The sequence below is a fragment of the Penicillium griseofulvum genome, assembly GCF_001561935.1.
Source record: "Penicillium griseofulvum strain PG3 chromosome Unknown contig_12, whole genome shotgun sequence".
Taxonomy (NCBI): Eukaryota; Fungi; Ascomycota; class Eurotiomycetes; order Eurotiales; family Aspergillaceae; genus Penicillium; species Penicillium griseofulvum.
The window spans coordinates 120,373-146,717 of record NW_024467435.1 but is presented as its reverse complement, the minus strand read 5'-3'; the positions used below and the strand labels follow the sequence as shown (position 1 = coordinate 146,717).

Sequence of the window (26,345 nt, the reverse complement as noted above, 5' to 3'; positions counted from 1 at the left end):
TAGACGGCAAAACCACAAGGCCATTGTTATGAGCTACATCACTAGCTCAATCTATCGGGCTGCGCCGCTTCGCTTAGATTCAGAAGCGAAATTGTTTTACGCGTTTACGAAAACGAACAGTATCTTCAAGGGTTTGAAGGTACTTAATACCATAATATACTCCAATTATACGACCCCCTTAATTACAACTAAGAACCCGACACCAGGGACCATCCCCGGAACCTCATCGGACTAGAGATTTTGATCAGCTAACGCCGGAGAAAGTTAAAAGACAGTAATTCTCCTTTTGTTTTCTTTTTTTTTCCCTTCCAAGTCTTTACATTTGTCCAGACCTCAAATTTGTTTGTATTTTGGTTTGCTTATCTAAGTTTTGGATCATGCATTTCTCAACCCTCATTGGCGGGTTATCCGCGATTGGCGGGCTGTCCCTGGCCCACGCCGCTGTGGCCAACACGATTGAAGCCGACAATTTCAATGTCACCGCCGCATTGGAGGACCTCGGTGTGGATGTGTCGAAAATCCCCGCATTAGATTCATATGCCGACATTGAGACACGGTCAACTGAGAAGGCCTGTGCAGCTGCTGTAAGTGAAACACTGATATCAATAGCAAAATTGGCTTCGAGCAATGGCTGATTCTAATTTACTCTTAGTGCGCAAGTTTGAGCTTCGTGTTTGGCGCCAAAGTCTCTGCCCAAAACTCTGATGGGTACAACACCTTTACTAGCTCATTCTGGTCGGTGCAGCAAGAAGAGGTCCTGCCTCATTGTGTTTTCCGTCCTACCAAGAACGTTGAGGTCAGCACTGCAGTTTTACTTGCCCGTTTGACTGGTTGCGAGTTTGCTGTTCGCAGTGGCGGTCATGCTGCCTTTACCGGTGCTTCTAGTGCCCCCGGTGGAATCAGCATTTGGTTCAAGGATATGAAGGCCGTTACACTTAACGAGGATAAGACTGTCGCTTCTATTGGACCTGGAAACAACTGGCTCACTACCTACTCTGCCCTCGAGCCCTACGGCCTGGCTGTTGTTGGAGGTCGTGCCTCTAGCATTGGTATTGGTGGTTTTGTTTTGGGTGGTGGAATCTCCTACCACTCCAACCTGTACGGTTGGTCTAACGACAATGTTCAGAGCTTTGAGGTACGATTCTACGATCGTCATACCCCCCAGAAAATGAATACTAACAATTCCTATGTAGGTCGTCACCGCGAGCGGTTTGATTGTAACTGCAAGTGCAACTCACTTCCCTGACCTGTACTGGGCTCTGCGCGGTGGCGGTAGCAACTTCGGTCTTGTCACCAAGTACAATCTATACACCATCCCCTCTGAAAAGATGTACGGTGGTGCCAGAATCTTCCTTCAGACCGAGTTCCCCGCTGTTATCAATGCCTTTGTCAATGTCGTCAACAATGCCACCGTCGACCCCAACGCCCAGCAATTCGTCGCCTTCGTCTCTAGCCAAGGAATGAACCTTGCCACCGCCGAGCTGACCTACCTTAAGAACGACCCCAACCCCGAGATCTTCAAGCAATACAAGAACATCTCGGCCATCTCCGACACAGCCAGTGCCAAGACTCTTGTTGAGTACGTCAAGTACCTCGAGACCGAGAACCCCTTCCACCACCGCGAGGTATACTGGCCCATCAGCGCTGCTCTCGACGAGAAATTCGCCAACTGGGTCGTGGAGCTCTTCTTCTCCCTGACCCCCCAGATGGCCAATGTTGCCGGCGCCCAGCCTGTGCTCATCTACCAGGCCATCACCGAGCCCATGTTGAAGAAGATGAACAACTACGGCGGCAACCCCCTTGGACTTGCTGACGCCACTGGCCCGGTTCACCTCTTGCACGTTGCCTTCATGTGGGATAAGGCGTCTGACGATAACACCGTCTATGCATTTGTCAACGGTTTCCTGGAGAAGGTCATTGCCGAGGCTAAGGTCCGTGGCCTCTTCAACGAGTACATCTACATGAACTACGCCAGCATGTTCCAGGATGTTGTCTCTGGATATGGTGCTGCCAACAAGGCTCAGCTGAAGAAGATCGCCAAAAAGTACGACCCCAGGGGAGTTTACCAGACTCTCCAGCCTGGCTACTTCAAGCTTGATGGTGCTCCCGTCACTCGCGCTTTCTAGGCATACTTTGATATAAAGATGTCATCTACCACTGTATTTAAACTATATGTACAAAATTTCTAGGTAATAGCAAATTATCTACATCATAATTTGTGAATTATATTTTATTGGATCCATTGTGCTTGAAGGATGTTGTAGAAATAAGAAGTGGTCTGAACATAACCCAACCACGTGGTTCAATCACAGTTTATTCCATGGATACGTGCCAGTTTCCACCCATGTATAGTCCTAAGTTTATCGACAACCATTTCCATATTACATCATCCACCAAATCTGACCTTCAAGTTCTCAGGCCCGACTTTTATACTATATATTTGCACCAAGTCGAGTGTTCAACTGTATAGCTAGGAGACATTGGACAGAGGACCCAAATATACCTACCTTGTGCATACCTGCCATGTGACATATTTTGTGGGGACGGGCCAATATATCAACATCGCCAGATGATATAAGAGCTTCTCGTCTTATTAAGCTAACAGTTGTATCTTGACTGAGCTTTCATATCCACCGCTACCTATAACTATGGGAGAAATATCTGTTGAGAAAGCTGAGTTTCGTATCATGCAGAGTACCGAAATTATGCACGATACATCACACCGCGAGTATCGCATTGCCAACTGGACTGAGCATGCGGACAACCATAGAACATCTACGGATGAATGTTGACCGTCATAATCAAAAGTTCCTGAATCCTCTTTTCTTTGCATCCAGATTGTCATATATTGTTACCTCTACATTACATAGTACAAAAACCATAAATCTCGCAATTTATACTTCATCGTTCTGGTATACATCCTCAGTAGCATTCGTCAATTTTCACTATAGCCACGGATGAACGGCATACAAAGCCTAGCATGGCACACTTCACTAACAACTGACGTAAGGCCCTCCTGCATTATAAATAGCTTTCCCAACACAATTAGTCGCCTGCAATGGTAGTTTAAACCGTATAACGTAGGTGTACAGTGGCAGACCTCCTTTCTCGTCATGGTAATCCAAGTCGACCTTCCAGTCAGTGACAATACCACAGTCGTCAGCACCAGCTCTTAAATCATCTTCATTACCGTTGGGGAAGGACTCGGTCCAGATTGTGAACGAATCATGCCAGACTTCGTATTTCCTCTCACAGACATGTGCGTATGGGTTTGGAACGAGATCCAGCGCGGGCTGGGTGCAGCATCCGATGGCTTTGTCTAGACGACATCAGTATATGGTCTGTTAATAGATAGAACGCATAAGTGTGGGGTGGATACCTTCACCGTCATAGAGGCAGTCGTCCCCTTTGAAGTAAACATCGCCATAGAAGGACGGCCAGCTAGCAGTGAGTTCACAGCCAGGTCGGATGAATTTGTGCTCCAAATTACTGCCATCAAACTTTGCGTATATCTTCACTGTAGTAGTGTCCGAATCGGTGCGTATGGTGGCTTTTTTTGGCTAGTTAGCTGGTCTGTCCCCGGTTTGTGAAGGTTAAAACTAGTGGATACTCACACTGTGTCCAGCCGTTGCATAGAATTTGTTGGTTGACAGAGATACAACCGACCTCGTTGTGCTACAATTCGAGTTAGCTTTCTCATATGTATGCAGGGGGGACACCTACGATAGTGGTTCCATTTCCTCTGGCGTTCACAGTGGTAAGAGAAACCTCGGGCGTAGCAGCAGGCATTTCTGTGGTTGTGGTGGTTGCCGAGCTTGTGGTGGTTGCCGAGCTTGTGGTGGCTGCCGAGCTTGTGGTGGTTACCAAGCTTGTGGTGGTTACCAAGCTTGTGGTGGTTACCAAGCTTGTGGTGGTTACCAAGCTTGTGGCGATTGACGAGCTTCTGATAACTGATGAGCTCCCTGCGGCTATCGAGCTTCTGATGCTTGACGAGCTTGTGGTAGATGCCAAGCTTGTAGCAAAAGAACTGGGAGTGCGCGTCGACAGAGTCGCAGTTGGTGTTTGGGTGGGTTCGATTGAACCAGATTGAACGTAGGACATACAAAGGCGCATCTTAGAAGAGGGGGTAGTAGTTGGAGTTGCAGTCGGTGTCTGAGTGGGTTCCATTGAACCAGCTTGAACGTAGGACATGCAAAGACGCATCTTAGAGGAGGGGGTGGTAGTCGGTGTTGCAGTCGGTGTCTGGGTGGGCTCTATTGAACCCTCTTGAATATAGGACATGCAAAGCCGCATCGTAGGGGTCGGGGTGCCGCTTGTACTGGAGGTCGTAGTTGTGGTTGTGGATATGGTTGTCGACGTGGTAGTGTCACCAACCGGGGGTTCGAATAGTTCAGGGGGAGGGACTGGACCACCAGGTGAAAGAGGGACTGGGCCACCTGGTAGAAGAGGATTTGTAACTGGTATCCATCCACCGATGAGACCCCAGCCAGCGACTAATGGACAAAGCAGGGGAACATCACAGACACCACAAATGTCATCTGAAGCACAGCCCCATGCAGCCGTGGGCTCCGAATTATCTGCGGTAACAACCTCGGTGGCTGTGAAAACGGCCGTGCTAGTTTCATGGCCCCTAGTAATTGGCACGATCTGAAAAGTGCGTTAGTTTCTTATCACGGTAAATAACAATCAATCTGCTATGCAGCTACTCACTGTTGTTTGAGAATCAAGCACAGCCGCACTTGTAGTATGTCCACCACCAATAATGGGAACTATAGACGCGGACCTGCTTGATGAATAGGTGCTCGAAGGTGGACGAGTAACAGTAGCGATTGGCCAGGTTGTCTGCTCTGAAGTCATTGAAGACGTAGTGGAGTCCGATGTAGTGCCTCCTTGGGAGCGATTAGGAGGTGTGCTTGTCTCAGAAGGACCCGGTTGGTGTGAATGGGATGTACTTGTAGTATGCCCACCACCAATGATAGGAACTACAGACGAGGACTTGCTTGCTGAATAGGAGGTGAAAGGTGAACGAGTAACAGTAGCGCTTGGCCAGTCTGTCTGCTTCGATGTCATTGAAGAAGTAGTAGAGTCCAATGTAGTGCCCCCTTGGGAGCGCCTAGGAGGCGAGCTTGTATTGGATAAGCCACCAGACTTTGAGGTACGCGACTTGGATGAGCTAGTAGTGGGAGTCCCAGACTGACCCGGTTGCTTCGAATGGGTTGGCCTCAATGAGACTACTGTGTTTGGAGGGTGAGATCGAGTGTTGGAATTAGACTGATTCGAGCTATATTTTCCAGCCTCTGTCGATGTCTTGGATTGACCACCTTTTTTTGTAGTAGTGGAGGGCCGTGTTGAGGGATCTTCTTCTTTGGATGCCTCTGAGGACCGAGGACGTTGGGTGATCTTTGGATGCTTGGTAGTCCGACCGATACTGGCAGAAGATGTAGCTGTCGTAGAAAACCCACTACTAGTCCAAACGACCGGGGTTGTAGTGCCTTTGTGAGAGATCACATCGTCCTGAGAGCTGCTGGCTTCATTGACGACGTGAACTGGAAGAGAGATGTTACTATGCGTTCAGGGCGGCCTAGTACAAAGAACTAACCTATATTGCGTCTATCCAACAAAACATTCCTTGCTTGGATAGGATAAGTCAAGGCAAGCGTTGCCACCAAGATGGTAAGAGACAACTTCATGGTTTACGCTGTTGACATTAGCTCTCGGAGGGGGCTCTAGTGGGATCTCTTATATGCCACGTATACGAGCTCAAACTATTCTAGATTGTATTACGAAGATATTAATAAAATTTTCAATAACCCTTTCAAGCAAGTCAATTTCTCCCAAGTATTGCTGTTTACGAAAATAATTGGGAGGTTTGAAGTAAGATGATGCTCTTCACCATCCCGGATATCCCGCATGTTACCCGTACCTGTATCCACATTCCAATTTTGGAATAACGTTGATACCACACGATAGTCAGCCTGATGTATAAACCTTTAAAAAACCAAAAAAAGTACCATTTACCATTTATGTACTCCATAGCTCCTAGTACATCGTCTGATACATATTTGCATATTTAGCGTTATATGTAGGGGCGGAATGTGTCATTTATTTCCCGGGTAGACATGTGATTCCTTGCGAGTTTCATAGTGTGCCTTAAATAGCAATTTAACTATAGATATACTTCGCAAGTCGTTATATCCATCGCATAGACAAGCAATGAAAGGCTAGAAGGACGAGATATCTGTCTCTACTTTCATGATCATAATCTACCTATTGTCACGGAGCTCGTTAAATAGCTTCATGGGGACAAAAGGACGAGGGGAAAGAGGTCCGACAGCTTCTCTAAACGGTAAAATAGCAATGTATAAACTTATTCATAAGTATTAATGTCTTAGGAAAGTCCACTCCGCAAAGATGTACAATATAAGTTCGATATATCGTATACTACGCCAAGGGACTTACAACTGCAATGAAAAATCATCTTATGATCTTACCACATTAATTTGGCAGAGCCATTGGCCTATATAGGCAATTAATACACAAGTAATACTACCTAGGACCATGGGCGCATAGATATTGGGGGCTGATATCCATGCAATGGCTGAAATGAACGAAACAGCCTGGAATAACCCGAAAGAGTAGCATGGCTTTCTGAATGTCCAATGTGCTTGCAAATACTCCTGGAATAGCAACTCATCTAGATATTTAAACGACCGTTTGTCTCCCAAGCCATCACAGAGTACTTGACAACAACTACTCGAGCACACTGACTCGATCTTCACTCTGAAACGTTCTTTGGCATAATTGGCTATCTCATTTTACATCCTCACCTCCATCCCAACTATCCTGCCGAGGTCTTACCGTCATGTTTCAAAAGATTTTCCTATCATTTCTCTTCCTCCTAGCATTGCTAGACAGTACTCTGGCAGTACCCTCCCTTGGGATCGCCAAAGACGAATCAGTGGAAAGCAGCAACTTGGTATTTAACTCGAAGTGCACCTTCGAAAAACCACCAACAGACAACGAGTTCCTCAGCATGATTCAGGCTGCCTACGCTGAAATGCGTCGTGATAGTGTTGTGAAAAATCCTGCAAAGCCAGCCGCGATGATTGGCCTCTCTATCGGCAATGAAGTCTACTTCTCTTCTTCCGCGAAGGGGCGAAGACAAATTATCTACGAACATGCGTCTTGGGCTGGTGGTGAAGGAACATTCAATCCCAAACTCGACGCAAGATTTAATGAGGTCACGGAGGCTTTAAACAGTTGTGCCACTCAAGAGAGCAAGCAGCACAGGAACCAAGCATCATGTGGGGAGATTATGTCAACCCTTTTATGGATGGTGGACCATCCGAATGAATCCCCAAAAGATCACAACCCCAGGGTTGCTGCGTGGAATAGGAAAGGCTATCTTCCCCCCTGCTCAGCGGATAATGAGGATGATGTGAGATGGGGATGCGCTTCGTGGACGGAAGAAATGGGCTTGACCGTTGTGCAAAATATAGAAAACCTTCCGGAAGATTTCCCTGCAGGAAACTGTGAGACAGTCAGGTTAGAAACCTGCATGATTGTGGAAGCTGAAGCTGATGAGGGCCAAGTCCAGGCGAACTGAGGAGATATTTGGGTGTCTATCAGTGGGGGTGAAGATTTCACAGAATAATTTATGGAAAGACATGTATATAAATTGTTCAATGTTTACAGGTGGTGCTTATATCACAGGTCCTGACTAGCTGGAACTCAATTCGGTTAACTACTAGTATCATTTTAATTGAATTTGGTTTAAAGTCCGTTAAAAAATATAAAATATAATATGAATATATGAATTTTCCCAAAATATACAATCCTCACAGGGGGCACCTTGGCCCCCAACTCCACGTGGCTGGAATGGCAGAAAATCAGGATACGCTCTAATGATCTCCCTACTTATATGAATAGAATTCCCTTAACTCTTCGCTTTTCCCTCTTGCAAATATCCACCTCGATAACACTTTCGCCAGTTGGCACTGCTATACAGAAATTCACTATAACACCAATGAAGTGGGTCCTTCCTTATATTAGATAATACCTCTAGCTAAACCACCATAGGGCCTTGAATATCCTCCCACAAGACTGCTGGGTGCAGATTCTGGATGAAATATCATCCTCAGACACTGCATCCGTAGTGGCCACATCTCGAGGCTTACAGGTCTCCTCAGAGACCTCGTTATATCGCCGAGTCGATATTGACTGGACTAGACCTCCCCTCAAGCGGGTCCTAAGTCTATTCCGTGTTATTCAAAAACGTCCCGATCTGGCTGCGCTCATTCACCATGTGAGCATAGTATCCTCAAAACTGGTGTATCCAGCAGACGACCAGGAAGACGAGTGGGAGTTGCCTCAAATCGATGGAGACTGGAGTCAGCTCTCATCCTTATTTCAGGATGAGGTAAACGCGGCAAAAGATATTATCACTAAAGCGCAATTTCCCTCATCAGAGAAGTGGATCCCTGCCCTGGAAAATGGCGACCCTTACGCATTCGTGGCTATTCTTCTTTCTCAACTTCATAATCTACGGTCGCTGCAACTTGATTACACTTTTGTGTGGCAAACTGGGTTCCCAGGATTGATGATGAGACATGCTCTTCTCACTGCGCCTGGGAATACATTATCTCGATTTTCTGATCTCTCTGTTGTCGAATATGGCCTGAATGTTCCAGGTCCTAGATTGTTCAACGAAACAATGTGGGATTTCATTGACGCATTTCCCATTTGTAACCCGGAACAATTTGCAGGCTGGTTTTATCTGCCTTCTTTGAGATCTCTGGAAATCTGGATCCAAAGTTTCGAAGGTGTTAGTGACGAGTTGTCCAAGCCTGTTGTATCAAGCAAGCTAGCGCATCTGGCCCAGCTTGAAAGGCTTGTCTTGACAGAATCCTCCGTTGAGGAAGATGAGGTCAGAAATCTTTTGTTGCACCTGTCTTCGTTGAAGAGTCTTCACCTGGGCCTCGTCTACCTATCACAAGATAGAGAACTCGGCTATAACTGTTGTTCTCCACAACCTCCTCTGAAAAAGCGAGGCGTGCTTCATGAAGGGCTAATGAGTGTCAAGGACACCGTTGAACATCTTTCTATTGGCATGGAGCTTTGTCCACTTTATTGGCCTAGTGTTTGGGGCGCATTAGAACGTAACAATGGAACTCCACGAGAAAGCTTCGAGCCTTTCAAAGGAATCTTGAAGCAGTTCCCGCGTCTTCGAACCGCAGAGCTACCAGCAGTCATGCTTTTCGGATGGGATCATGAAAACTCTCCAGCTTTGTCTGAGCTACTACCACCAACACTCCAGAAGCTCGCCATTCGAGATAACTTGAGTCTAGAGCAGGATTTCGAGTGGAAGACAGATAAGGTGGCAGAAGCAATTCAACAATTTCTTGAATTTGCCCAGTCCGCCACTCCTTCGTTGAACACAATTACAATTCGAACCTTCGATATCGAGACCGAGTCAATGGACACAGACGATAGCACGGGGCCTAGAATAGTGTGTGAATCGCTGGGGCTGGATATAGACATTGGTATGTTCACTGATACTCTCTCGCCGGGACTTTGGACGACGCACAGAGAACTTCAAGAAGGATCTCGGAAGGACCATAGAGATATGCATAACTGATGCTGAGCTGAATAATTGATATCTCGCGGAGGCGTATGAGAAAGAACAGACCTCTCTTGATGTAACGGCAATAGAATCACCACCGGAGTCTAGGTCACTGTTCTCGTCATTACGGAGTATATCTCCTTATAGTTTTTTACGTAGGGCACTACACCATATTTCCTCTCCTTAAACAATTTATTCGCTGGTACGGCGATTTCGCAAGGAATGTAAAAATGGCGACTAGCAATGACATTCTTGTGCTGAAAGGCTGGGATTGAAGAATTGCAAATCAAAAGTTATACATAGAAAAGTTGTTTTCGTATAAGCCCGTCGAAAAGCTACTAGTAAGCTCAACTCGTCTGAGAACCTGACAACCTACACTTTTCGTAAGGTCGAAGTTCAAGTTCCATACATAATCCAAGTTCACCCAGACTAGACTAAGCGGTACCAAGTCATCGCTTACATCGACGTACATCGACTCCTATTCTATATTCTCTCAACTCCTTCCCTCTACTTGACTTATTTCCACCTTCTTCTAACTCATTCCCAGCCTTTTTCTCCCCCTCATCATATCCAGATTCAGGATCCCATTTGTTTCGGCGAGTCGCTTGAACTCATTCAATGGTGACATCTCCACCGAGCTCCAGTTTGGGTCAACCCTAGTTAATAAAGCCAATTCTGAATTTGGTTAATTTCATTTCTTCCCACAAATTGGCTGATACATACGACCATAGGGTGTGGAAAACAGGGCTTCCCGTCCGCTCAGCCGTACTTAAGCCACACGCCGGTGAGTTAGTAGTTGGGTGGGTGACCACCAGCGAATCCTCACTGTTGTATGTTTTTGCTTTTTGCTGCTTTTAACAATGGTCAGGATCATGAGAGTGGACAGAAATGGGTGGTGTATTGGGACCAGCAGATTCATGAAGTGCCAAAGCAGGGCCAGTTGTGGATCTGTTTTTAAAATGACTGGAATGGATGGTAAAGGTTAAGCTGTTAATTTGTAGTGTGGTCTCGGAAGACTGAGAAATTCAGTAGAGTGAGGCATAACGTTAAGATTGTTGTCCCAGCGAAAAGCTACCACCGAACCTTGTCATAAAGCGTATGTATGGTTAGATTTGATTGACTGGAGAGAATTAAGAGAATTAGGCGCACAACTTGAACTTAATTTGTATATTTTTTGGATTAGAAAAACACAAACATACAATAGTGCGGATTCACTAGTAGTATCACACACCCAACTACTAACTAGCCGGCGGGGGGGATATCTGCGGCTAGTAGTTGGGTGCCACCGGGGTGCGCCTGAGTGAGAGGCGCTTCAGCGTTGTGCCACCAGGGCTGAGAGAGGTGCGAATCAGGGCGAGAATCAGCCTTGGTCGTCCGACGGCCGCACTGAACCCCCTTATGTGACAAGGACTGTGATATGACTAGGGTTCAAATTGACAAAGTGTTCAACTATTATGGGCGTGATAACTTCATTTGACGGTTCACGTCCTTGTAGAGCAGGTAGCGGAATTTGCCAGGGCCACCGGCGTAACAGGCCTGTGGGCAAAAGGCGCGCAGCCACATGAAATCACCGGCTTCCACCTCGACCCAGTCCTGATTGAGCCTGTACACGGCTTTACCTTCTAGTACGTAAAGACCATGTTCCATGACATGAGTCTCAGCGAAAGGGATCAGACCGCCGGGCTCGAAGGTGACAATGGTGACATGCATATCGTGGCGCAGATCGGTTGGGTCAACGAATCGAGTGGTCGCCCAAGCACCGTTGGTGTTTGGCATGGGGGTGGGTGGAATCTCCTTTTCATTCAGGAAAAGCGGTTCAGGCTGGTCGAGTCCCTCGACATATTCGTAGGCCTTGCGTATCCAATGGAAACGGGCGGTGGTCGCGCCTGTGTTGTGTAGGGTCCAGCCGCTCTTGGGTGGTAGATAGGCATAGCCGCCCTCGGCAAGCGTGTGTTTCTGGCTTCCCAGGGTAATTGTCACTTCACCCTCGACAACGAATACGACACCTTGCGCAGTGTCATCTGTTTCACCGCGGTCGCTGCCACCCCCGGGTTGCACTTCCATAATGTATTGCGAAAATGTTTCGGCAAAGCCCGATAACGGACGGGCAATCACCCATAACCGCGTCTTATCCCAGAACGGCAGGAAGCTCGTCACGATGTCGCTGAAGGTGCCCTTCGGAATTACCGCGTATGCTTCGGTGAACATGGCACGATCGGTGAGGATCTGTGTCTGTGGTGGCAATCCGCCTGTGGGTGCATAATAGGCACCGAGCTTCTGGTCGTTACCCATGGTTGCCAGATGTGTAGGTAGGGAATTGGTATATTTTTTTGAAGTAATTGTCAGAGAAGAAGGAATTGAAAAGCAATTGAAAATCTGAAGTTCTTCCCCGCCCCCGCACAATTTTCCTTATCGATCGGGGAGTTCCGATGACGGAGTTGCGTCGGTTCAGACGGTGCCGGCCGACTCCAGGGCTACGATTGTCAGTTTTCAATTATAATGTCTTATTACCTGAGTAGTCTCCTTTGCTGTTTTTTGAAATTGGTCAACTGCTGAGCCTAATTAAGTCAAAGAGGGGAATATAGTATACGGTATTGAGAGGGGCATAATTGGCATTAAGCAGAGATGATGAAAAATAAAATAAAATGACATGCATACAGATATGTGGACTATGGCGATGCTTAGTGTCCATCTCGCTTTACGCGGAGTCGGCCTTGAGACGAGTTCGGGCGGTTTCGGCAGTTTTCCCCGGGGCCGAGTTACTTGATTACGTCAGCACTGAACCAGTTCTCGGGTTTTGACCTTTCGGACTTGCCGTCTTTTATCCTTCGATATAATCAGGAAACTTGAATGCCACTCGCTTAAACGGCTTTCACTTACTTGAATTCCACCGCCTTTCCCCTACTCTAGCAGACCCTTACACCATGCTCTATCTAACTAAATCTCTACGCTTTGCCTTACCCTCTACGGAGGAGTTATTTAGTGACTGAATGTCTCAACAACCGCGAAAGCTTCAACGCGTCTCCGTAGCGTGTATGTTCCCCAATGTTCGATATGTTTGTTCTGGAATATTCTACCCTTTAGCTTGGCCGTCTGAACCCCGGGCATGAGGTTTGCATTTGCTAAGTACACAAAATCTAATGTAGGCGACTTTTGCAACAGACGCAGCATCAAATGTAGCGAAGGCGGGGACCCCCTAGGCCGCTGTCAAAACTGTATGGACTTCGATGTGCCATGCACATTTGATCGCCCCATGAAACGCCGAGGCATCAAGACTGGCACTCGGGCGAGTGGTCCCAACCCTCAGTTTGTGAGAGCACCGGTCAATCATACTATTCCTACAGCGGCATCGATTGCAAGTGGCAGAAGAGCCTCTGGCTCCTCGACTTCTCACAGTCAGTATCGCGCATCAGTCTCCGCTGACTATAGTTGGTCCGCAACCGAGCTTGATGCCGATGTCAGGGTCCTGCACAATTCCTGGAAGGCATTTGCAATTGCCTGTGACCTCCGAATAAAGAATTTGGTCCAAGTCTATTTTGAAATCGTCTATCCAATGTATCATGTGTCCTTAAATCCTTCTCGCTGATTGCGCTGACTGAGCATAACACCACTAGATTTCCCTTGTTTCATATGCCGTCATTTATAGAGCAGGTGAATAGCAAGAAGCACCTCTATGATCAAGGGCTCTTCGCCTCCACGATGGCTGTGTGCTCTTTGGTCGCCGGTCGCGCACGTGACGGTGCGTTGTATTCTAATCGGTGGGACCGAGAAGAGCTTATAGATCCACCGTCCGAGACTTTCTTTATAGCGGCTGAAAACTCGATTCCTCGGGACCTTGTCTCAGCTAAAGGTATTCACTATATGCAGGCATGTGCAATACTTGCTATCGCTAGCATTCAAAATGGCCAGATCAAAAATATGCAGAAATACTCCGGCTTATACCACACCTTGACTTCGATGGATGGCCTTTATGACGAGAAGCTCTGGCCAAGCAACATAACTCCAGTCGAGACAGAGGAGCGGCGGCGACTTGTATGGAATATACTATTCATCTGTTATCACCTTACTGACTATATCCATAGTTCTGGTCTATCTATACGTTCGACCTCTATTCGACTATTGTATGGGGCGGCGTTATTCGATATCGTGAAGCTCATTCCTTAGTGCGCTACCCTACCGAATTAGATGATGAATTCATCACACACTGCGGTTATGGCGTGCCGTCTGTATCCCTGGAATTGAAATCCCTTCCAACGGGCAATGTGACTGTCGCCTCCCAGCCTACACCCTGGCTTCGTGGATGGAACTTCACCACAGACCTTTACCGCATTCTTGAGCATGTACTCGATGGCAGTAGACGCTCTTCGGCTAATAATATGACACAATTTGGGTCACTGTTTAATCCGTTATCTATATCAGAGCCGGCAGTCATGGATCAAGTCCTTACTATGTACTTAGCTCTTCCATCACAGTTTCGGGAAACGCCGCCAACTACAGGAGACATGTCTAAGGATTTATTCGGGTTCCAGTCAGCCAATATCCAAGCGACGCTACAGCTCCTCCGAATGATGCTCTTGTCTACAGAGGAGATTGGCGTGGAACGAAAATGCGATGTAGCGGGCGAACTGCTGAGCGTTTTCTCGAATGTACCCATCGAATACTTGAAAGCTATCAGCTCCCCTTTAGTATGTGCCGTCTCTATACTTCTTGGATTCTATACTGATAAATCCTAGCTTCACCACCTCGGCGGGATTGGGTACATTCTTGGCTCTGTCATGGAAGGAAATTTGTCTGAAGTCTCCTACACACGAGCTCGCACATTACTGTACGTTATCCCCATTCCGTGACACTTGAGGTCTAGCTGATATATCTGCATACAGACTTGAAATGGCAGACCTCTTACAACGTCTCGAAATGGGCCTACACCGTGCCTCTGGTGTCGGCGAACGACTGCGATCCCAGGTTGAACGAATAGAGGGCTACATGCGTACCTCATTCCGCTATCGAGCTCCACCGAGTAACGCAACGCAGGTAATTGACTCAAATCCCGAACTTGCTGTCCCAGAATGTGCACAGGGTATTCCCTCCCTCAGAGCCTCACCTGATGCTGGTCTCGACCAGATGCCCCTGTTTCAGCTGCCACCAGAACTCCTCTCAGATTGGCCGTGGCCGTTGGAATCTCATCATGCCGAGGGGTTTCTTCGTCTAGCGTTTGAATTTCATTCTAGCTCTACCGATGATGAGATATAGCAGACACTACTCGCCATGGCGACGTTGTTCGGGGAAATCTACGCGGCGTTGCGTGCGGGAACCTTATGTGGAGGCGGCCGGATAGGCTAGTAGTGAAAAAAAAACTTGATTAGATTGATCAGGGCAAACAGTGACGAAGGAATTATGAAAGGTGCGGTCGAGAAACCAATGATTGAGGAAGGGGATATTAAAAATCATTATGGTATTAAGAATCCAACCCGTTGGAAATGCTGCAGTGAGAAATTGTGTGTCGAGAACCCCGAAAATAGTCGGATCTGGAAAAGAAGAGAATAGTATTCCAAGGATTTGAGATACTGGGGAGCTGATGAAGATGAGACTTGATACAGATTCAATCAAGGATGCATATGGATGTAAAGCGATGCAAAGGCTGCTATGTAAGACCAGTGAGGCAAGAGAGTCTTGTGTAGAAGAAAACCGCGTTGGGGGATAGCAAGATAAGGCAAACAAACATCACCTTGGATCCCAAAATAGTGGCTGTTCTTCCTGGTGAAATAATATCTGGACTACCCAGGTTCGACAACAGCAACAAGCTGTAAGCTGGAAATTGAAGCTATTCACAGACCCTAAAAAGGGAATCCTCCGGGCTTAATGGAGGTGTGTATATTCGAATTCTTGTACCGGCGCGATGGACTTTTTAACTGGCTCATACAACGTAGTAGAAGACCTCTGTGCATAACTACCAAGCATATTAGTCCAATTTTTAGATCGGATGACGAGTCCCCGGGCTCATAACATGTTAAAGTCGGCTGCGAAGTAGATGAGAAAATGGAAGTACGATGTCGTTGCATTGATATAAAAAGCTATGGAAGTTATGTACATAAAGACAGGAAAGTAACATGATCTATAAGGTTCAAACAGCCCATAGCGCCAAAAATGTTAAATGGTCGGCTAAGTGGAAGAATGGACGGTTAGACGGGAAAACGGTAACACGGTAACACGCTTATTATTTCACGCCCTCGAGGCCGAGTGGATGCCGAGGCCGACAAGACAGGCATGAAATTACTCGATGCCATGGCTTCTATCACGCGGCTTCTATAACACAGCTTCCATGGCACGGCTACGCGCCTGAATGAGGATTGGATTTATTTCGCCCCGCGTTTCTCCAGGATTATGTAGCGCCATTCCGATCAACCGGGGGCAAATGCTCCACTTTATAAAAGAGGCGTGAGCCCCCATGTTTTCAATGTAGGGCAAAGAAATCACGAAGCATGAGCTATACAACGTTCTGGAAGCGGCTCTCGCCGCGGCAGCTAAATGTGGCCATCCAGGCCTTCTCGCTTATCTCTATATTCTTCGAAGGATATGACCAGGGCGTCATGGGAGGTGTCAATTCCGCGCCCAGGTACGTGACCGAGGTCGGCATTGGGAAGTCAGATGGAACCGTGACGGATACCACACACCAGGGCGGTATTGTCAGTGTCTACTACCTAGGTGCCATCTTCGGCTGCTTTGCTGGAGGGTGGTTGGCAGATCGATTTGGTCGGATCAATGGCCTGCTGGCGGGAGCATTGTTTGCCTTGGTGGGCGGCGCATTACAGGCAGCTGCTCAGAATTCAAACTTCATGATTTGTGCTCGAGTGTTGACGGGAATTGGCACTGGAGGTGAGTTCTTTGTACGGTGGTGGATCTTTCTAACTTCTTCTAACTCGTGGCAGCCTTGACTGGAATCACTCCTGTCCTGGTATCGGAAACATCTTCTGCAGATCACCGCGGCGGGTTTCTGGGATACGTCTTTATTGCAAACTGTAAGGAGTCCGGAGACATTTCAATTGTCTTGCTAATACCTTCCAGATCTCGGGATATCAGTCGCATACTGGATATCTTTCGGCCTCGCCTTCATCGATAACGGATACTCGGACGTGCGATGGCGATTCCTACTCGCCTTCCAATGTTTCCCAGCCTTACTTCTTGCCTGCTTTATCAAGATGCTACCGGATAGTCCTCGGTATCTTGCTTCAGTTGGTCGGAAAGAAGAGGCGTATGACCTATTAAAGCGTATTCGCAAGCACAGAGCCAGCTCAGAGGAGGTTGACCGGGAATATTTGGAGATTGTTACCTTGGCAGAGGAAAGTCAACTCAGCTCACCTATCCAATTTGTCAAAATATTGCTCGGGAAGGCTGGGAAACGGCATCCGAATTTGGGCAGGCGAGCTTGGCTATGTATATGGCTTCAGATCATGGCCTCTTGGACAGGTATTACGGTAAGTACATCCCAATCAGCATCATTCGCTCTATAACTATCTCTAATATAGATGGATACAGGCTGTCACTGCATATTCTCCAGTCCTCTTGCACCAGGCTGGATATAGCACTATCACACAAAACGGCCTAGCTGGGGGGCTCAACACGGTTGGCATTGTTGGTACAATTATAAGTGCCCAGATCGTCGATCGTCTAGGTCGCCGTGTTTGTCTCATGGGTGGAGCAGCAATGCTATTTGCTGTCAATCTTATTGTATGTCTCTACTTCCACGGAAATTACGGTGTTTTTTTCTAATTAAACGCCAGGCTGGAGCTGTCTACGAGGGTTCATTGCAGAATCCCAGTAATGCTGCTCATTATGCTCCTGCGGCCGTTACCATGTTGTTCTTGTTCAATATCGGGTTAGTGCACCGTTTTCGATTTTCAGCTTGTCCTACATTAATCTGACATCTTCTCACAGCTACGCTGCTACCTGGGGTACAGTCGCGTTTTTGGTGCCTACAGAGATCTTTCCCTCTGACTTGCGTGCCCAAGGTAATGGCTTTGGCATCACTGGGTGGGCAATCGGTGTGGGCATGACTACTTTGGTTAATCCGATTATGTTCGACACTATGAAGGTAAGAGCAACTTATCCTGTTGTGAATGAAGCTGACTACTATTTCCCAGAGCCGCACCTACTTCCTCTTCGCCGGCCTTAATTTAATTTGGATCCCCACCGTTTACCTCTGTACGTTCTTACTGCCACAAGGACCACGGAAAGAGCGGAGCTAATAACAGTTATAGTCTACCCTGAAACCCGCGGGCGCTCCCTGGAATCGATTGAAGCACTCTTTTCCACCCCGAGTCCCTTCTTTTGGAAAATGGAGCAGGCATATGCTCTTCACGGTGATGTCTTGGTGGAACGCGGAGTCAGTAAGAGCGATGTTCTCGATGTTACCAATAACTAGTTGACATCATATGAGAAAGCGGAGGCGCAGAGAATTGTCTAAAACTCTGAATCTCTTGTACAACTTATTCAATCAAGAGCTCACCAATATAATGCTTTGATCTAAGGCAATAGCATCTCCATCAGACAACAATCCTAGCGGACGAGATAGATTTGGTACGATATCTTCACTAACACAGAGGGTCGCTCTAGACGAAGTCATATTAGATCTGAAATTGAACTTTTCGTCAAATATGCCATATATGACCACGTATACAACATCTAGGGATCGGCTAGCGGTAAGATATTTAAATTAAGTAGTGTATATTATGAGAAAGCGAAGTGGTAATACCACCGCAGAGCTGATACCGCGGGAAATGAGAAAGCAGAAGCGTCACCGCGAATCAAAAAGGTCAATATTGGAATCACTACAATACCTATAAGATCCCGGCTTATTATATCGATTCGAAAGAGCAAGAGCGAGATGTATGCAAATAGCGTACGCTAATTAATAAAGTAGATGTACGGGGGAAGGGCAACGAAAATATAGCGCGGTAATGCTACCGCAGAGTTGATACCGCGCAAAATGAAAAAGTAGAAGCGTCACCGCGAATTATAAAGGTCAATGGTCGAACGACTACAACTCCTATAAGATCCTCGTTAATCATATCGATTAGGCAGCTCGAAAGCAAGATAGAAGTACATAGAGAACGCTGGTCAATGAAGTAGATATACGAAGAAATGATAATGAAAAGAGGGCGCGGTAATACTACAGCAGCGTTGATACCGTGCAGAGTTGTTACCGCGGAAAATGAGAAAGCAGAAGTCTCACCGCGAATCATAAATATCAATAGTCAATCTGCTACCTTATCTATAAGATCCATGCTTATTATACTGATTCGATAGGTCGAGGGTAAGACAAAATTATATAGGGAAGACTAGTTAATCAAGTAGATACGTGGAGAAAGAATAATGAAAAGAGAGCGCGGTGATATACCCGCTCAAGAGTTGCCGCGGAGATTTTACCAAACTGTATAAAAGAGCATAGCTTACAAATATCTCCGAAAGATTCCCTTTAATATGTTATGTATAACGCAATAGATGTATATTGTAGCGAGAATAATCCCCGGCACCGAAATCCTATGTAGTATAAGAACGCGAAGCGGTAATACCACCGCAGGGTTAATACCGCGGAAATTAAGAAAACATAAGCGTCACCGCGAATTATAAAGGTTAATACTCGAACGACTATAATATCTATAGGATTCCTGCTTATTATATCGATTACGCAGGTCGAGGGTAAGACGGAAGCATATAGAGAACACTGGTAAATAAAGTAGATACATGCAGAAAGGAGACCGAAAAGGGAGCGCGGTGACATTCCCGCTCAAGAGTTACAGGAGATAATTATCGAGGCTTCAACAACAGAGGTAACCAAGACAGTACAATAGAATGAAGAAGGAAACCAGGGCGAGAAATATAGATATATGACGACAATTCACCAACTACTCGTACCCGAATCTCAAGGGTGGTACGACTTAGCGACGAAGGACCAGACTTCGCCAGCATTCTCAATCGGCATCCCCAGCAGCTGAAAGATGGGTCCGCGTCATTTACGAACTGGTCGCACAAAACAGCCATCAAATAGTGTCAAGACCAAACTCAGACCAGGAAAGTTGTCGTCCGCTGAGCTTATCCATAGGCTGCTTTTAGAAATTGAAAGACCCGGAAACTCTTCGTTGCCTAGAAAGAGCTAGTTGAATGATATGGGATTTAAATTCAGGTGTTTGAGCTCTATGCACATCTTTATGGATTAATTAATGTAATTTAATTTGAAGTACTCCATCTTGTGGGCCTGAGACTGAGCAATATCTATGGATAGCCTTTTCCCCAGAAACCATCCACACAACTACTCTTCTCGCAGTCTAATTCATATTAACCACTCACATTTAACAGTAAAACTGGCATATAACAACAATGCAAAAAACATAAAAAACATACAACAGTGAGGATTCGCTGGTGGTCACCCACCCAACTACTAACTCACCGGCGTGTGGCTTAAGTACGGCTGAGCGGACGGGAAGCCCTGTTTTCCACACCCTATGGTCGTATGTGATTGATATTACACGGCGGAGGATTATATGTAAAAGCTGATATGTCTGTCGAGGCCAAGTCTTCGTTCTGTAACACTGGTGCCATATGTTCATGAACGCCGATCACTGTCACATTGGAACAACGATCCTCCGAAACTTAATTGGATTTGCGATAAACAAAACAGTTCAGTCCCCCTCTACTGTACTTACTTTACCTACGCTGTATCAGTTGCAACTGAATATCTCCAAACAACGGAAAACGAAAAGTTGGGGTGAACCTGGAGACTGTCCCACAAGAGAGAGGTCCCAACCATGAAGAACTTTATCGGCGCCACACTGGTGACAGTTGTTACAGCTACAGCGACTAGCACTTCTGCTCCTGCATCGGCCCCCACTGGATCTAGCTATGCATCTGGTTTTGACATGACCAAAAGCTGGGCCAATCTCAGCCCCTATAAGGACGCAGATAGCTTCGGCATTCCTAGTGGTGTACCGCAAGGATGTGAGCTGTCTCAGGTGCATGTTCTGCATCGCCATGCGCAGCGATTCCCCACGGATTACCCGCTGGATGGAGAGGGAATGACCAACTTTGCCGCCAAGTTGACCAATTACAGCAAGGCTCACCCAGACAAGACCATGGCGGTGGGTCCTTTGAAGTTCCTGAACAACTGGGACTATGTTCTTGGCGAGGACACTCTTATGGAGAATGGTGCTGCTACCGAGGCTACATCCGGTGCCAACTTTTGGGTCAAGTACGGAAGGCTGCTTTACCGCGCCGGACGTGAGAATGTCGCTGCTTGGAGTTCATCTCTTAACGTTTACGCCAACGGCACCAACCGCCCAACGCCGGTGTTTCGCACTACCTCCCAGGCACGTATTCTGGAAAGCGCACGTTGGTGGCTCAGTGAGTCGAACTCTCATCTCATTCATGAGTCCCGGATAGATAGCTAACATATTCGACTAGGCGGCTTCTTTGGCAACAGTGGAGGCAACAGCTCTTACGACCAGTATAATCTTGTCGTGATTCCTGAGCAGGCCGATTTCAACAACACACTCGCTTCTTACGAAACATGCACGTTTGATTATTCTGAAGGGTGAGCGAAAATTACTCCCACGATGAATACTTAATCATGAAACTGTATTAACGGACTTCACAGCGACAACGCTGCTGAGGTCTTCATTTCTCGGTACACAAAGAATGCTCGCACCCGTCTGTCCTCTTACTTCCCTTCCGACTTCAACCTGACCAGCATGGACGTGCTCGCCATGCAGAACCTCTGTGTATACGAATACACCAGTCTCGGTGGTTCATCATTCTGCTCTCTTTTCACTGAGCAAGAGTGGAAGGACTTCGAATACAACATCGACGTGCAGTACTATGGAGACTACGCCTACGGCTCGCCCAGTGGTCGCGCCCAGGGCATCGGCTACGTTCTAGAGCTAGCCGCTCGCCTCGAGCAAAAGCTCATCAACTCAAGCGATACAAGCATCAACTACACTTACACTAATAACGAAGCCCAGTTTCCATTTGGCCAGCCCTTCTACATGGACATGTCTCATGATGATATCATCTTGTCCGTGATCAACGCTCTTGGTTTCGGCTACTTCAGGTACGGTCCCAAGGGATTACCCGTTCACCTTGACCATGCGCCTGAGCGCACCTTCTCTCTCAGCCAGATGACACCCTTTGGTGCCCGATTTATTTCTGAGATCTGGACTTGCCCTCGTGATGTGTCATTCGATGATCTGAATCCTGTTCTCTACACCAACCCTACCGTCAAGTCGACTGCCAATACCACCGAGTACATTCGTTTTGTGCTGAATAATGCCCCTCTCCCACAAGATGGACTGATCGGTTGTGAGAATTCCAGAAATGGTTTCTGCCGGCTCGATAAGTTCTTGCATGGCGTGCCCGCTTTGAAGGAAAAGGCACAGTTCCAGAAGGCATGTTTTGGTAACTATACCACCGGAAACCAGGTTGGGGATGGTGCTCCTGAATCATAGATAACTAAGAGGGCGGTCTCTACGTATGTCCTTCTTAACATGCTCTTGTACATATATCGTCGCACTATACTAGATGGATGTTAAGGCCTGATTCCTCGGGTGTCAGCCCTGCCACAGTTCTATATATATCTAGTAGCTTAGGAGGCTTACTGGTTTGTTGAGGGAGAGCCCTAGGGTCCAGCCACCACCTCAGTATTGTTGATTCACTTAGCTTCCAGGGATGGTTTCTTCTTATAATCATACATATATCACTGGTTTCTTCCATCCTCCCCTCTCGTTGGCATATATCATGTTACTTATGGGATAGAATTATGGAAAGATAAGTACAGTATTGATCGAAATTCAGTACAGTACCCATAGCCAGCGATCTTCTTTTGAGGAAGTGTAGGTTAACTTATAATCGCTGTTTTATATATATATATATATATATAAATTTATCGACCGACGTACTTGAGCTTTAGGTATCTTGCCGTTAGTTAAGCCAAAGCAGTCACAACGAATCAGTCCTTTCATATATTCTACAATATTTTCTGCCCTTGTTTTTATTACAGAGCTGCATTTGTGGATCTGAAATACCCCCTATTGTCACCACCAATTTACATTCTATAATTCTTCCTAGTGTCATATCAAGCACATACGACCATAGGGTGTGGAAAACAGGGCTTCCCGTCCGCTCAGCCGTACTTAAGCCACACGCCGGTGAGTTAGTAGTTGGGTGGGTGACCACCAGCGAATCCTCACTGTTGTATGTTTTTGTTTTTTGCCCCTTTCGGGAAGTTCCTCTTGTTGCGCTGCTCTTATACGGCACGCAAGTCCCTGGGCGTATACCTCGTGGTCGTACAATATCTTTAAGACCACATTGGGTCCTCGCATGTACTTTGCGTTCTACGTCCCTCTAGCAGTGGATGAATCTCCATCGTATTATATCAGCCTTGTCTGTCTTCATAGGTTCAGTATATTGTGCAATCCGTAAGTCTAAATATCTATACAATGTCTATATTACAATCAAAACATGTCTATCCTGTCTATCTCTATATATACACACACCATGCAAAGCATCAATGTCTAAACACTGCATGAAAAGGGTCCTCCAACGGTACCATTGTCATATGATTTGATCTATTCGGGTAAGTATTCGCACAAGCAAAGGGGAAGGGTTTGATCAAGCTTACAATATCAACCACGCTGGAATATGTTCCAGCACCTAGAATAATTAGGCCAATGATCAGGATGCACACGTTGAGTACGCCGAAAACCATTTTCTTGCCGGTTGAGGTTTCGTCGCCGCGGATGAACATAAACCACATTATAGCCGGGAAATAGAATGTGAAACCGGAGATAAATAGCGATGAAATAAGGGACAACAGGTCATTAAAGAATGGGATGACCTGTGCAACGATGAATTCAAGGATTGTCAGAACTGTGACGAGACCCAGCCAGGTTATCCATCCCATCTTTGTGTTGATGAAGCGGATGTTGGAATTTTTGAATACGCGGCCGTGTACCAGTCGACCCAGTACGACCGTGTTGATTGAACCACTGATGAAAATAACCGGCAAGGCGATACCGAAGGCAATTCGACTGAGAAGGCTACCGGCAGACAACAGGGCGGGGCTCTGAACGTCCTGGCCGACAAAGGCATACACAAGTGCACCAGTCACAGTGTAAATGAAGATCTCAGTCAGACCAAGGGCCCAAACGGACTTGGGGAAATCAGTGGGTGTGTGCATCTCATCCATGAAGGAGAACTGGCACAGAGCGAAGCTGTATGCAAAAATGATATTGGAGAGGGCGATGAATGCTTCGGAGAAGGTAAGGTTATCCTTCGGCCAAGCCGACCAATTCACAGCCTGGAGACCGGTAGAATTGCTGGCCTCCACACCAGTTCCGATAATGGTAATTCCGATGGCGATAATGATCGAGGCGAAATCGATGTAACCGAGAATAGCCATATCAGAGAAAGTCGGTGGCACAGCGAATAGTAACAAAATGATAGCCGAGATGAAACCGAAAATCACGGAACAAAGGTTGCTCCCTGTGATATTTGTGAATGCGATTGCTCCAGTTAGACAGTGGGATCCAGCAGACAACAGCAATTCCAAACACAGCATCATGAAGAGAACTTCATATCCCCATCGACCGAACATCTGTCTACCAGCCTCAGGGTAGTCCGAAATATGCGGGAACTTCACCTTGACCTGACCGATGACATAGCTAGTGTAGACAGCGATGAGACCGAGGCCAATACAGCAGATCACACCCGCCACCATTCCGAGGGTCGCAAACGTAGAAGGGATAGACAGAGAGCCCAGTGCCACAGCCTCCACGATCAAAACGATCGTGAGGCGCTTCCATCCCAGCTGACTGAACTTCTGGACACCTGCTTTATAAATCTCCTGATCCCGATCACACATTTCGGTCAATTCCCCGTCGCCGGGGAACATCTTCTCGACATCTTTCTTGACTGACATTTAATAGCGGTGGAGTGCGAACAGACAATTAGGAAAGAAATGAAAAAAGTGGAGGTGTCCAGATTAGATATATTTCTGTGTAAACCTAAGACACGGGAAGAAAAAAAAAAATGGTCCCGAATTTCGGATAGATCCCGAATCTCGGACATTCATTACCTTATTGGACATAAGTTTGGAACAAACTCCCAACAACTTCCTATAACATTCACCCAATGCCCCACTGGTTCCTAGACGATCAGGCCATCTAGGAATATGGCCTTTCCTCTTTCGTTTTTTAACCAAGTTAAGCAGTCGAATGTAGAGAGCAGTTGTGGATAAGGCTGTCATTTGCTTGTGATTTGTTCGTAGGAAGACCGCTCTGTTAAGCTTAATAACCTAATTTTTGCCTCTGCAGGCGCTAGGAACCTTGGAACTCTCAAACGGTTGAAGGCGGGTCACTACACTATGAGAACCTATGCAGATTATCTATTTTGAAAACATTGATGCTAATGTAGGCTCAATCAAATGTATTTCACCTTTATCTAGGCTGAATAATTGATTTTGAAAAATGGTGTGTGTTATGGCAGCTGCACGAAAAAAAATTCGAGGTGGGTCTTAAGGTTTGGTCCACGTGCCATTGCTGACTCATCTAACAAATAATGCAAACATCTTTTCAAGGTTAGAAGCTTCGATGTGAATGTGTGAATATTCTAAGATTGCCTAAATAGGAAGTTAACCGCCCCTTAATTTTTTATGAAAATCTGGTAAACGAGGGTTCGCCACCACCCAGATGCGACCTTTTACTAGGCGGACCATACTATATTATTGGTTCTTCTCAACCATTTTATATTGACAACCCTTAGTATACCTCATAACATACGATAATATTATAATATTCTCTATATAGTATTGTGAATTAAAATATAACTCACTATCGCGCTTAACATGAAATATTTAACTATCAAGGCGTCCTTGAAAATTGCTATAGAAATTTAAGAAGAGCATTAGCATAGCATTTCTACAAATAAAACTAGTTAATATAAAATGGTCGAGAAAAACTAAGATGTATGTATGTACCTTTTGTATGGTCCGCCTAGTAAAAGGTACGATTGCACATGGGTGGCGAACCCTCGCAAGCGAGGCTCTCTAATTTTTGCAATAAGTCAAGGACCGGTTAGTATGTAATGCCATAAACGTTAATAAAAAAAACTCTGCTTGATAATTGCCCTTATAACTCTGTTACACCATCCCGTAGACCAATATGTATTCCGATTGACTCTAAGTCCCAAACTCTGCCTTCGCTAGTAGGGCTGAGTGCCAGACGGGGCAGACGAGGAAATTGTGAAGGTAAATGGGCTGATGAATTCCTGGGATGTCTGGTGAAATGTGTTTTCCTTTTTTAATTTAAGTCCTAAATAGGTAGGATTCTGCTTGGCAAACATTTAGGATATAGCAATTTATGGTCACAATCCGAAATAAGTCCGAGAAGCATAATAAAATTAAGAAGAACCGTGCGCAGTAGGCCCAGGCATGGTTATTGCCACTTTCAGGGCACCATGCTTGGAAGATGCCTCGAATGCTTCGTAGGCGTGGTGAATATCATCGAATGCGAAACCTGCCACCATGATTAGCATTCGTAAGGGCAAGGGATTCTATCAGACGGACTGTGCGAAACCAAAAAGTTAGGATCGATGCCACCGGCCTCCACCATTCTAATAATATCAGGAGTGCTAACAGCGTCAACAAGTCGAGTCCTCAAACCTAGCGAAAAAAAGATCG

General features: G+C 46.4%; 9 protein-coding genes across 9 annotated transcripts; 6 read left to right on the top strand and 3 right to left on the bottom strand.

Moving 5' to 3' along the window:
* Positions 1 to 377: 377 nt before the first annotated feature.
* On the top strand, positions 378 to 2,126 carry PGRI_089440 (FAD-binding oxidoreductase; the record flags this gene model as incomplete). The annotated part of the gene is made up of 3 exons (XM_040796657.1): positions 378 to 584; positions 653 to 1,135; positions 1,194 to 2,126. The coding sequence occupies 3 exons, from the start codon at positions 378 to 380 to the stop codon at positions 2,124 to 2,126; spliced, it is 1,623 nt and encodes a 540-aa protein (XP_040650087.1).
* A 919-nt stretch (positions 2,127 to 3,045) lies between these two features.
* On the bottom strand, positions 3,046 to 4,857 carry PGRI_089430 (uncharacterized protein; the record flags this gene model as incomplete). Its single annotated transcript, XM_040796656.1, has 8 exons — positions 3,046 to 3,053; positions 3,101 to 3,319; positions 3,380 to 3,550; positions 3,615 to 3,675; positions 3,724 to 3,842; positions 3,901 to 4,113; positions 4,173 to 4,647; positions 4,711 to 4,857. The coding sequence occupies 8 exons, from the start codon at positions 4,855 to 4,857 to the stop codon at positions 3,046 to 3,048; spliced, it is 1,413 nt and encodes a 470-aa protein (XP_040650086.1).
* Positions 4,858 to 6,862: 2,005 nt separating this feature from the next.
* Positions 6,863 to 7,606, top strand: PGRI_089420 (uncharacterized protein; the record flags this gene model as incomplete). The annotated part of the gene is made up of 1 exon (XM_040796655.1): positions 6,863 to 7,606. The coding sequence occupies one exon, from the start codon at positions 6,863 to 6,865 to the stop codon at positions 7,604 to 7,606; it is 744 nt and encodes a 247-aa protein (XP_040650085.1).
* Positions 7,607 to 8,026: 420 nt separating this feature from the next.
* PGRI_089410 (uncharacterized protein) lies at positions 8,027 to 9,637 on the top strand (the record flags this gene model as incomplete). Its single annotated transcript, XM_040796654.1, has 2 exons — positions 8,027 to 8,031; positions 8,080 to 9,637. The coding sequence occupies 2 exons, from the start codon at positions 8,027 to 8,029 to the stop codon at positions 9,635 to 9,637; spliced, it is 1,563 nt and encodes a 520-aa protein (XP_040650084.1).
* A 1,437-nt stretch (positions 9,638 to 11,074) lies between these two features.
* Positions 11,075 to 11,914, bottom strand: PGRI_089400 (Cupin 2, conserved barrel; the record flags this gene model as incomplete). The annotated part of the gene is made up of 1 exon (XM_040796653.1): positions 11,075 to 11,914. The coding sequence occupies one exon, from the start codon at positions 11,912 to 11,914 to the stop codon at positions 11,075 to 11,077; it is 840 nt and encodes a 279-aa protein (XP_040650083.1).
* A 1,338-nt stretch (positions 11,915 to 13,252) lies between these two features.
* On the top strand, positions 13,253 to 14,872 carry PGRI_089390 (fungal specific transcription factor domain-containing protein; the record flags this gene model as incomplete). The annotated part of the gene is made up of 4 exons (XM_040796652.1): positions 13,253 to 13,654; positions 13,705 to 14,307; positions 14,356 to 14,447; positions 14,503 to 14,872. The coding sequence occupies 4 exons, from the start codon at positions 13,253 to 13,255 to the stop codon at positions 14,870 to 14,872; spliced, it is 1,467 nt and encodes a 488-aa protein (XP_040650082.1).
* A 1,229-nt stretch (positions 14,873 to 16,101) lies between these two features.
* Positions 16,102 to 18,041, top strand: PGRI_089380 (sugar porter family MFS transporter; the record flags this gene model as incomplete). The annotated part of the gene is made up of 8 exons (XM_040796651.1): positions 16,102 to 16,495; positions 16,549 to 16,638; positions 16,685 to 17,094; positions 17,156 to 17,347; positions 17,401 to 17,495; positions 17,555 to 17,711; positions 17,761 to 17,821; positions 17,878 to 18,041. The coding sequence occupies 8 exons, from the start codon at positions 16,102 to 16,104 to the stop codon at positions 18,039 to 18,041; spliced, it is 1,563 nt and encodes a 520-aa protein (XP_040650081.1).
* A 2,383-nt stretch (positions 18,042 to 20,424) lies between these two features.
* PGRI_089370 (histidine phosphatase family protein) lies at positions 20,425 to 22,116 on the top strand (the record flags this gene model as incomplete). The annotated part of the gene is made up of 3 exons (XM_040796650.1): positions 20,425 to 21,016; positions 21,077 to 21,206; positions 21,270 to 22,116. 3 exons carry the CDS (start codon positions 20,425 to 20,427, stop codon positions 22,114 to 22,116), a joined length of 1,569 nt encoding a protein of 522 aa, XP_040650080.1.
* A 1,065-nt stretch (positions 22,117 to 23,181) lies between these two features.
* Positions 23,182 to 24,587, bottom strand: PGRI_089360 (Amino acid transporter, transmembrane; the record flags this gene model as incomplete). Its single annotated transcript, XM_040796649.1, has 2 exons — positions 23,182 to 23,235; positions 23,289 to 24,587. 2 exons carry the CDS (start codon positions 24,585 to 24,587, stop codon positions 23,182 to 23,184), a joined length of 1,353 nt encoding a protein of 450 aa, XP_040650079.1.
* Between the last annotated feature and the right edge of the window lie 1,758 nt (positions 24,588 to 26,345).